The sequence below is a fragment of the Mobula birostris genome, chromosome 12, assembly GCF_030028105.1.
Source record: "Mobula birostris isolate sMobBir1 chromosome 12, sMobBir1.hap1, whole genome shotgun sequence".
In the NCBI taxonomy this organism is placed as follows: domain Eukaryota; kingdom Metazoa; phylum Chordata; class Chondrichthyes; order Myliobatiformes; family Myliobatidae; genus Mobula; species Mobula birostris.
The window spans coordinates 57,912,900-57,924,989 of record NC_092381.1 but is presented as its reverse complement, the minus strand read 5'-3'; the positions used below and the strand labels follow the sequence as shown (position 1 = coordinate 57,924,989).

At 40.7% G+C, this 12,090-nt stretch overlaps 1 protein-coding gene across 1 annotated transcript in view; it reads right to left on the bottom strand.

Moving 5' to 3' along the window:
- Nucleotides 1-11,697, bottom strand: part of ankrd13c (ankyrin repeat domain 13C) — a 76,838-nt gene extending 65,141 nt beyond the window's left edge. The window contains exons 1-2 of the mRNA XM_072273836.1: nt 10,967-11,697; nt 3,063-3,104 (exon numbers count right to left, since the gene is read on the bottom strand). Coding sequence (XP_072129937.1) covers nt 3,063-3,104; nt 10,967-11,255 — 331 coding nt within the window. The 5' untranslated portion in view covers nt 11,256-11,697. The remainder of the gene's footprint in view (nt 1-3,062; nt 3,105-10,966) is intronic.
- Nucleotides 11,698-12,090: the final 393 nt, after the last annotated feature.

The window sequence follows — 12,090 nt, the reverse complement described above, 5'->3', positions numbered from 1 at the left end:
AAGCAAAAGGCAGATTAATATTTAACTGGAGAGAAGTCGCTCCCCCTAATTTAGGGACAGTAACTGCACTGACCAAGGTGAGCAAGTTCGGAAAGACTGACTGGGTTTACAACATGTAGCATGTGAACCAACAGATGGGATAAAATCCTTGATCACACCCACAATTTACTGTAGCAAATATATCTATCCATGATAAGATTGATAGAAGTGCCCTCAAGGTGACAAAACCCTGTTTGCCACAAATGAATGTTGAATAAGGTGTTTTCCATTAGTCTTCGCCAAGGAAGATTCAAATATGTGAAAGTGCATATATGACTACATGAGCTAAACGATGAAAAACTGAGCTAAGCAATCTCAACCACAAGCACTACAACTATATTCATCCAGAAGTACTGAATAGCTGATCCCTCTTGGTTTCCTCCCAAGATCTCCACCATTACAGGAGTCAGAATCCAGCAATCCAATTGATTCCACATTATATCAAGCAATGGCTCAGATCACCAGATGCAGCAAAAACTATGGAGCCATATAGCCATACAATATACCCGATGTGGTAATAAAAACTCTTTTTCTCCAGTGCCTCTAGGCAAGTTATTTCAGTACAAGGCACCTACCACAGAACATGGAAAAATTACCAAAAATAGTCTGTCCACAAAAGCAGAAAATATCCAGCCCAAAGTACCAACCAATTAGTCTACTCTCAATAATAATATTGACAGAAGATGCCATTGACAGTGCATGAAGCAGCAATTACTCACCAATAAGCTGCTTGCTGTTTTTTCGCAGAATTGTTTAGCTAGAAACCTCAATCAGCTTTACCCAAACACTAACCCAAGAGTCAAATTGCAGAGATGAGTTTCAATTGAATCTAAGCAAAAAGTGCAGTGTCCACTTTCATCGGAAAATTGGAAATCTATAAGCAAAACGTTGGGAGGAGAATGTTCTCTCATTCTCTCTGCATGGAAAGTATGTCACTCTCTTTCACAGAGTGATTTGCAAGAGTACTACTCATACCAGCAGTCACTGAAGGATTTTCAGAATTGATTCAAGGATTTAAACAATCTGGAAATTCTAGACTGGGTAATTAACCCAGTTCTTTGCAAGGTGGAAGAACATGGAGAGCTTGCAAGAAATTATCAAAATTCAGAATGAAATAGTAGCAAAAAATGTCAAAAATGTCAGCTTTTGTGGTATGTGGCTACACTGTCATAGGAGGTTTCCTAGCCTTTGGAGAAGAGCCAAACTGCTCTTCATTGCATTTTCATCCTGCTACCTTGTTGAAAGAGGCTTCAGTGCAGTGAACCACATACTCACAAAAAACAGAAACTGTTCGGACATTGTCACGTGTAGGGACTTAACTCTTGCTAAAAATCATCAAGCTCAAGGATCACATTGGAAAACACTGCTCTAAATGTTTCCTATCAATGTACCAACCCAACCGTCTTTTAAACATTATGAATGTATTCCAGCTGCTACCATCTGGGAGAGTTTAGGAGGGTTAATGGCACCTAATGGCGACTATTTTGCTTGCATCTTCGGAAACAGCTCTATTTCCATCTTTATCATCTCTATTTTTCTCTTTGAGGGTTCTTTTGAAGACCCTGACCTGGAGTGACACGCTGACTACGGTTCTTTGCGGGAATGGGACCCACTCTTGGGGTTCCATAACTGGCCTTTGTTCAGCAAGCCAAAGGCTCGGCCACCTTGAAGTCCGATGCCTAGGATCTCGAGGCTCTGGAGACGGGCTGATCGAGGGTCAGTGTCACGACAGGAGATCCGTATATCGTAGAGGGGGGAGTCAGAATATCTGCTGTGTTCCTGAAGACCCGGGATCTTTGCGATCTTCAGGCACAGAGTTCGAAAAAAGCGACGTAACGGACTTTTAACATCATAAACCAGCGAGATGTTTGTTATGGCTCCCCACTCGCTGGGAAAATGGAGACACCTCTTTCTCCCTTATTGGGGGGGGGGTGAAGAAGAGAGAGAGGTAGAGAGAGAGAGAGAGGTAGAGAGAGAGAGAGAGAGAGAGAGGTAGAGAGAGAGAGGTAGAGAGGTAGAGAGAGAGAGACACACACACTGCGATATGTCGAAAACCATGTGAAATACTAAGTCTTTAGGGTAACTGCAAGTCTGTGTCTTTGCTATTGCTTTGGTCACGCTTGAGTGCTCGGTGGCGGTGCCAATGCTTGCTTTTTTTTTGCCAGTGGGGGGAGGGGGGATTGTTGCTCACTGCCGCTTACGTGTGGGAGGGGGGAGCTGGGGGGGGTGGAGACATTGGGGTTCTAACATTTAATTGTCATTCATTCTTTGGGGCACACCTGTTTTTGTGGATGGTTGAGAAGAAAAAGCATTTCATGGTGTATATTTTATACATTTCTCTGACAATAAATTGTACCTTTGAAACGGTACCGCAGCATAAAAGCCAGGACCAGCAGGCTCCAGGACAGCTTCTTCCACCAGGCCATCAGACTGATTAACTCACACTGATTTGAGTGCATTTCTATGTTACATTGACTGTTCTATTTATTATAAATTACTATGATTGCTCATTGCACATTTAGATGGAGACATAACGTAAAGTTCTTTACTCGTGTATGTGAAGGATGTAAGAAATAAAGTCAATTCAATTATTGACAAACTTAAATTAGTGGTATCAAAATTGATGATTTCAATTGAATGCAATATAGGAAGCAACTGGATCAAGTGTTTCACAAGAGCCATTCTACTACATTGAAAGAAACTGCATTTAAGTCAATTGATAAGAATTAAATCTTCTTAATTCTATGTATTAAATTAACATAAAAGTAAATACAAAACATTGAAGGCTTATACTCAAAATTCTACAAATAATGGTTGCAGTTCATTCAAGTACAATGAAAATTGCAGAAATCCTACATTTTTTGCTAAAAATGTAATTATTCCATCAAGATCCAATGCCTTGAAACTTGAAAAATGAGTCATCCAACAGCACATCAAACGTTGACGCAATCCAGCCTTCACCTGAATGTTCAATAAAAAGTTCAACCTCATTGATAAAGAGATGCTGAAACAAAAGTACATACCTTTGTGCCCTAACATCACAGCAAGGTGCAAGGGTGTGTTTCCTGAAAAGACAAGATGCAGAAACAGAGATATAGAAAATTGTCAGCAACATACTAAGTTTATTGATGCTATTAGTAACTACTGAGTTAAAATACCTGATAATAACTAAACTATTTATAGTGGATTCTGGTGAATTATGGCATTGGTTAATCAAGATAACTGCTTATTTGGGACAACTCTTTAAAATAAAATTAATTGAGAAAATAGCTGGGATTCCCTTCATTTATTTGGGACACTATGTCATTTAAATGGGGCAGGAGACCACTGCCGAACAGTTTCTAACTAGCATCAGTCACGTGCACTTGCGTGACCATTAGACACTACACCATACTTCAAGAGAACAGTTTTTAAAATACTATCAGTTGCGTGTGTGTTCAAAAAGCACCGATTTCTGTTACTGATACTGGGTGAGAAATAAGCAGTAAGACAATTCAGGCAACACACGTAAAAATTGCTGGTGAGCACAGCAGGCGAGGCAGCATCTATAGGAAGAGGTACAGTTGACGTTTCGGATCGAGACCCTTCGTCAGGACTAACAAAGGGTCTCGGCCTGAAATGTCGACTGTACCTCTTCCTATAGATGCTGCCTGGCCTGCTGCGCTCACCAGCAATTTTTATTTGTGTTACTTGAAATTCCAGCATCTGCAGATTTCCTCGTGTTTGCGTTTTTAAAGACAATTCAGAACTGTTTTGCTCACTGTGGTTTCAAACATTCAGGTTAGAGATGTCAGAAACAGCCAGACCTGAAACTGAAACAATTTTAGTACTTCAAGTTACAAGCTATGAAGAATTTGAAGGTATTGACAATCAAAAAGAATGTAGCAGCATACACTGAATGAATTCCTTCCTTGATAAATATTACACACTAACTCTTATAGTACAGCAGTAGTATTGGTAGTGTTGTAATTTGTTCTGCATTTCATTTAAATACACATTTTGTTACTCAACTTGCCTTTTTTTTTAAATATACCTTTCCAGGAAACTTCAGCTAATTGGGGTAACTGCTTAATAGGGTCAAAATGTACTGGTCCGATGTGTCCCAATTAACCAGAATCCACTGTATTTTAATCTTACTTTATCTGAAACAGAACATTAATGAAGCAGAATGAAATAAATTAAAACTTTTGCATTTAAAACAGTATTTTTCAAAAGGTACATAAGCAGAATTCTTTTGTTTTACTGTATATAAGTAAGAATTTTACTATGACAATTGTAATAGCATATTAAAAGAAACATTAACATAGAAACATAGAAAATAGGTGCAGGAGTAGGCCATTCGGCCCTTCAAGCCTGCACCGCCATTCAGTATGATCATGGCTGATCATCCAACTCAGAAACCTGTACCAGCCTTCCCTCCATACCTCCTGATCCCTTTAGCCATAAGGGCCATATCTAACTCCCTCTTAAATATAGCCAATGAACTGGCCTCAACTGTTTCCTGTGGCAGAGAATTCCACAGATTCACCACTCTCTGAGTGAAGAAGTTTTTCCTAATCTCAGTCCTAAAAGGCTTCCCCTTTATCCTCAAACTGTGACCCTTCGTTCTGGACTTCCCCAACATCAGGAACAATCTTCCTGCATCTAGCCTGTCCAATCCCTTTAGGATTTTATATGTTTCAATCAGATCCCCCCTCAATCTTCTAAATTCCAATGAGTATAAGCCTAGTTCATCCAGTCTTTCATCATATGAAAGTCCTGCCATCCCAGGAATCAATCTGGTGAACCTTCTTTGTACTCCCTCTATGGCAAGGATGTCTTTCCTCAGATTAAGGGACCAAAACTGCACACAATATTCCAGGTGTGGTCTCACCAAGGCCTTGTACAACTGCAGTAGTACCTCCCTGCTCCTGTACTCGAATCCTCTTGCTATGAATGCCAGCATACCATTCGCCTTTTTCACCGCCTGCTGTACCTGCATGCCCACTTTCAATGGCTGGTGTATAATGACACCCAGGTCTCGTTGCACCTCCCCTTTTCCTGATCGGCCACCATTCAGATAATAATCCGTTTTCCTGTTTTTGCCACCAAAGTGGATAACTTCACATTTATCCACATTAAATTGCATCTGCCATGAATTTGCCCACTCACCTAACCTATCCAAGTCACCCTGCATCCTCTTAGCATCCTCCTCACAGCTAACACTGTCACCCAGCTTCGTGTCATCCGTAAACTTGGAGATGCTGCATTTAATTTCCTCATCCAAGTCATTAATATATATTGTAGACAACTGGTACCCCACTAGTCACTGCCTGCCATTTTGAAAAGGTCCCGTTTATTCCCACTCTTTGCTTCCTGTCTGCCAACCAATTCTCTATCCACATCAATACCTTACCCCCAATACCGTCTGCTTTAAGTTTGCACACTAATCTCCTGTGTGGGACCTTGTCAAAAGCCTTTTGAAAATCCAAATATACCACATCCACTGGTTCTCCCCTATCCACTCTACTAGTTACATCCTCAAAAAATTCTATGAGATTCGTCAGACATGATTTTCCTTTCACAAATCCATGCTGACTTTGTCCGATGATTTCACCGCTTTCCAAATGTGCTGTTATCACATCATTGATAACTGACTCTAGCAGTTTCCCCACCATCAATGTTAGGCGATGTTAACCATAGAAAACAAGTGTAGGGCAATAAGTGAAGGAGAGGCAGTACACTGTTAGGGCCAAGACCCTAACAGTGAAGGAGTGAGATAGCAGTTATACTATCAAAGCAATGTCAAGAAAATATTCATTGGTAAATTACCACAGCATTCAGGCTCCACTAATTTACTGATTTGTCAAGAAAGAAAATGAGTGACTTGGATAGGATTTTGCACATAGCTGTACCTCATGGATCCAGGAGATGTTAAACAGAGAACATAGAACAGTAGAGTACAGGAACAGGCTCTTTGGGCCACAATGTTGTGCCAAATCATTTAAATTAATAATCAAATAGCCAACTAATCTTTTCTGCCTACACAATGCCCATATCCCTCCATTTTCCTCACATTCATGTGCCAATCTAAATGACTCTTAAAAGTCTCTAATGTTTCTGCCTCTACCACTACCCCAGACACCCACCACTGTGTAAAACAACTTGTCTTTCACATCTCCTTTAAAATTACCCCCTCTCACCTTCAATGCATGCCCTCTAGTATTAGACATTTCAACCCCTGGGGAAAAATGTTGTCATGTCTGCTCTATACATGCCCCTCATAACCTTATAATCCTCTATCAGATCTCCCCAAAGCCTCCGCTGCTCCAGAGGAAACAACCCAAGTTTGTCTAACCTCTCATAATAGAACATGCTCTCTAATCTAGGCTACATCCTGGTAAACCTCTTCCGGACCCGCTCCAACCTCCTTCCCATTGTGGGATGACCAGAAGTGTATGCAATACTCCAGATGGAGCCTAACTACAGATTTATAAAGCTGCAATATATCATTCTGACTTTTGAACTCAATCCCTCAACTAATAAAGGCAAGTATGCTGTATGCCTTCTTAACCATCCTATTAACCTGTGTAGCTACTTTGATGAAGCTATAAACTTGGACCCCAAGATCCCTCTGCTCATCAGCACTGTTAGGGTCTTATCCTTAACAGTGCACTGCCTCTCTGCATTTGACCTACAAAAGGTGCAACACTTCACATTTAGCCGGGTTATACACCATGTCATTGCTCCACCCACATCTGCAACTGATCTATATCCTGTTGTATTCTTTGCCTATCTTCTGCATTATTCACACCACCATTAATCTTTGTATTACCTGCAAACTTTACTAACCCACCCATTTCCATTCAGGTCACTTTGTACAATCACAAACAGCAGAGGTTCCAGTACAGGTCCATACAGAATATCACTAATGACAAACCTCCAGCTACAGTAAGTCCCTTTGACCATGCCCATGTTGTTAAGAAACCTTGACAAGTTACTGTAGAGCATTATGGTCGGTCAGCAAATCCAGTCAGCGACCTTGCCTGACTGGAGTTCAGCTTTGAACATTGTTGAAGTAATACCCATTCAGGCCACTGCCAAGTAATTCCAGCACTTCTATCTGCTTAGTAGATGGAATCATGAAATAGGTCACAAACAAAGAACTCCCAATCTTTGTTTTGTTTTGTAGCCAAGGCATTTAGGTGGCAGATTCAATTAAGTTGCTGTTTAATAGCGACCCACAGCATGTCAATGCCAGGAACTTTGGCAATACCAACATTACATAAAAGAATGTCAGGATGAGGTGGAGTTGGTAATTAAATGATAATTATGTGCATCCACCCACACTTAAATGATATTTGAGTTTGTGTTGCAAATAATATTCAGACAAGCTGCATGTGTGCACAAGCTATTATCTGAAGAAAATACAAATAGCCCTCAAAAATGTAAAAAGCACACATTTACTATTCCTAAAGAATTGTGGAGCTGTGAAATGCTGAATGTTGATAAGACAACTGAAGATTGACAGGTCTAGGACACCCTTGATGTACTGTACCAATCCCCTGCAGTGCAACATCAAGATCTGCTAATCCTCTTTTCTCTGGAATGTAATCTTTTTGCTCTTACCTTTGACCAGGACTACAAGGGTGTCAGAAACAGAATGGTTCTAAAAGAAACCTAATAAATTCCTGCACAGGTGACTGCTGAATAATTACCACTTGATAACAATATTGGCATTATCTTCCAACATTTTGCCAATGAAATTAATATAGATGGCAATAGTTGACAAAATTGGAAGTGTCCTGATGTTAGAACACAGGACATCTCAAGGCAATTTTTACTTTGCTGATTAATGTCAAAGTTGTAGGTTACTGGATTTGCCAAGCTAGAAATGCACCTAGTCCTTGATCAAGTCTTCACTGTTACAGCCAGAATATCAGTGAAGGTCACAGCCTTTGCTACATTCAGAATGCTGTCAGTTTGCAATATCAGTTTTTAAAAATCTGACTCTGTTTGTGGGGATAACCAAGCCAAAATACACTCAGTGGCCACTTTATTAGGCACAGGAATGCCTGGTGTGGTCTTCTGCTACTGTAGCCCAGCCCATCCACCTCAAACTTCAACTTGATGTGTATTCCGAGACTGTCCTCTGCACACCACTGTTGTAGCACATGGTTATTTGAGTTACTGTCACCTTCGGTCAGCTTTAAGCAGTTTGGCCATTCTCCTCTGGCCTCTCTCATTAAAAGGTGTTTTTACTCACAGAACTGTAATTTACTGGATTTTTTTTTTGTTTTTCACACTATTCTCCCAATCTCTATAGAGATTGTTGTTTGTAAAAATCTCAGGAGATCAGCAATTGCTGAGAGTCAAACCATTGTCTGGCACCAAAGATCATTCCACAGTCAAAGTTACTTGATCACATTTCTTCTCCATTCAATGTTTGGTCTAAGTGACAACTAAGCCTCTGGATGATGTCTGCATGCTTTTATGCATTTAATTGGTGCCACATGATTGGCTGATTAGATTTTGCATTAACAAGCAGGTGTACAGTACCAAATAAAGTGGCCAGAGTGTAGATTATCTACTGTTAATCAATCATTTTCAGTCAGTCACATACTTAACTTACTGAAGAAAGGTACATTCTTTTGTCCAAGTTCTCACTCTCTAATTGCTCCCATTCACTCACTGACAAGATACCCCTATTAAAAACTTGCAGCCACTGGTGTAGGAACTCGCAGTCAGGTGGCATCCGTTGAGGGAAAGGAACAGTCGATCATCGATACGCTTCAGCAAGTATGGCCTGACCCGCTAAGTTCCTCCAGCAGTTTGATTTTCACTCCAGATTCCAACATTTGCAGTTTCTTGTTCACTCTGCTTTTAATCCTAGCAGCAATGACCACCCTTCCTACATCTAAACAAGCTTTATTTTTGCTCTTCCCTGTGCCAAAACAGCATTTTTCTAACTTTGTTACGATTCTCACAGATGCAACCCATCCTGCTGAGTATTTTCAGTATTTATGTTTTTATTTTATATTTTATTAACCCAATTCGTTAAAGTCTGTTGAGAGTCTTCTTTACTGAAGTTCCTGATCTCCTATCATCAGGACTGCACTATTTTGAGTCTAACCACATTGTCCAGGGTGAAAGCCCATAGAAAATCTGGTCAAGAACAATGAATGGTTCGTGTTGTTCATTCATCACAGACCACAATAATCCAAGCCTTTGTTTGTGCAACCATGCAAATCAGGACAATAAACTTGTTGTGTCAAGGTCCTAGAGAAAATGTTGAAGTAATTTACTGATATTGGACTTCAGATGAAAGAGACTAAAGAAAGTGAGGCAAAAGATGATTATGGAAGAAGTTACTCCAGTGTTCAAAGTCAAGTAGGGGATTGACACAGTTAATAAGGAAAAACCAAAGTGCAAAGATTTGTAACCAGCAGCTGGTGGTTACTTTTTAAGAAAAATGGTACAAAAATCAACAAAATATCAACCAGAGGTTGACATAATTTCCAAATTTGCACAAATTAAACATAACCAGTGGAAGGCTTTTGAAACAAGCCCAACTGACAAGTATCGTAAGAATATAAATAGGTGCAAGAGTCCACCATCTGGTTCATCGAGCTTGCCCTATCATTCAATAAGGTCAGGGATGATTTGGCCATTGATTCAGCTGCATCTACTTGCCCTTTCCCCATAATCCTTAATTCCCCTACTATGCAAAAATTTGTCTTACTAAATCTTAAATATATTTAATGAAGTAGTCTCTATTGCTTCCCTGGACAGAGAATTCCACACATTCACTGCTCCCTGGAAAAATCAGTTCCTCTTCATCTCTGTCCTAAATGTTTTCCCCTCGAATTTTGAGGCTATGTCCCTTAGTTTAGTCTCAACTACCAGTAGAAACAACTTTCCCACCTTTACCTTATTTATCCCTTTCATACTTGTACATGTTTCTATAGGATCCCCACTCATACTTCTGAATTCCAGTAAATATATTACCACAATCTCCCCTTACAGGCTAACACCTCATCTCTGGAATCAATCTGATGAACTTTTTCTGTACCATCTCCTAGCCAATATGTCTTCCCCCACCTCCAAGTAAGGAGCAAGGAGACGGGAACTGAATGCAGTACTCCAGGTGTGGCCTTATCAATACTCTGTACAACTCTGTTGCAGCATAACTTCCTACTCTTAAATTCAATCCATCTATCAATGAAGACCAGCATTCCATTTCCCTTCTGTTGCACCTGCAAAGCAACCTATGGTAATTCATGCATAAGCACTTTCAAGTCCCCCTGCACAACACGATGCAATCTTTCACAATTTAAATAATAATCTTATTGTTTCCTGTCTAATTAACCTAATCTATTTTCCCCTTCCAAAGTGGGTGACCTCATATTTACCAACATTGTCAACACTTACCAGCTGCCAGACCCTCGTCTGTTCACAACCTATCTATGTCTCTGAAGACTCTCCATATCCTCTACACAATTTGCGCTTCCACTCAGTTTGTGTCATTAGCAAATTTAAAAACATTTGCCCTTTTCCAATCATTATGAAAATGTTTATAGTCGCCATGTAACTGCTAGTTGATTGAAGCGCCAAAATCCTGAATGCCTGTCATACTCTCCCTCAATTCTGAAAACTTTGTTAAGAGCTGTAGTTTTCAAAATATGGATACACAAGGCCTACTACTAAACAGATTCTGTTCTTTTCCTTCTGAGAATATTCCCTTTTTATTAGCTGCTATTTTTGTCGTTTCTTTTAAACAGAGAAGTCCATAATCATTTAAGACTCTAGAAAGATGTAAACATATCACTTTCAGATTTACTACTCAATTTAATTATAAAACACGCGAGCATATACATTCAACTGTAATTTGTGAACACTACCTCGAGGTTCTCCCAGAAGAGTTCATTAGCACTGTGACAAAACTCACCGTGGAGATCTTTTTGAGTTATGTTGTGAGTCCTTATCGATGACGACAATTTACGGATATCGCCTTTAAAGACGCATTCGTGGACTGGAAAATCCTCGCCCCTGGCCGCTGCCACCTCCGTGGTGGAAGCCGGGTTCTTGATCAGTTTGTGGTTCGCAAAGAGTTTAGCCCGATTTTTAGTCCTAGTCGCTTCGTCGTCTTGCTCAGCCTCAGTCTCCTCTTTGAAAAGCCTGTGATCCCTACGCACCGAGCGACCGTTGGAAATCCTTTCCGCCTTCTCTCCTGTCATGACGACGAGGGAGATAGTAAAGGGCACGGTGGCAGTACTGCTGCCGTGAACCTCGCACACACTCGGAGGTTGACGATAGCACTTTCAGTTGCTGTTGTTGCACCGCGATAGCCACACAACGACATGTAGAGCAACCAAACGCGGGGCTCGCAGGCTGCGGTAACATAGGAATAAAACAGCGGCCTGAAGGGTGGGGAGAGGGCGGCACCAAAGAGAGCCCCAGGGAAGGCAGCAAGGCTGAGCAATGTTTAGGGGAGGAGCGGGGAGATTTACAAAGCAACGGCAACCGATTGATAACAAATAATCACGGGCACATATAAAGCTGAAGGGTCGCTGATCGGCAGCGCCACCATCCCAGTTCAGAAACTCTCGACTCTGCACTTAAGCTTAGACGCCATTTTTCTCCCTCATTCCCTCTCTCTAATATCGCGATGCTCTGAGCAGTCTCCGCTTTTGTCGCGATCTTTCATAACTCCCGATTGTCGCGTTGCGCTGTCACCACGGCAACATGTTTTTACTGACTTACTGGACCCATTATTGCATTAAAAATACTTCGAGGCAAAACATATTAACCAGAATATAATATTAGTTAAAATGGCATCTTCAAGGCCTGGGAACAACACATTCCGATGTGGGCGTTCAACTAAAATAAGTTCGTGACCTCTTGTGAAGGAATTTGCCATTTGCTGCTCACTTGCACCGAAATGTTCGTTTCCTTGTCGGTCGATGTTTCTGGTGCCTGATCTTAAAGGTGAATCTATAAACATGGTCGAGCTGTAGCTGTGTTTATTTTTAATTGCGTGTTGTAAATATAAAAGCATACAAAACCTACAGC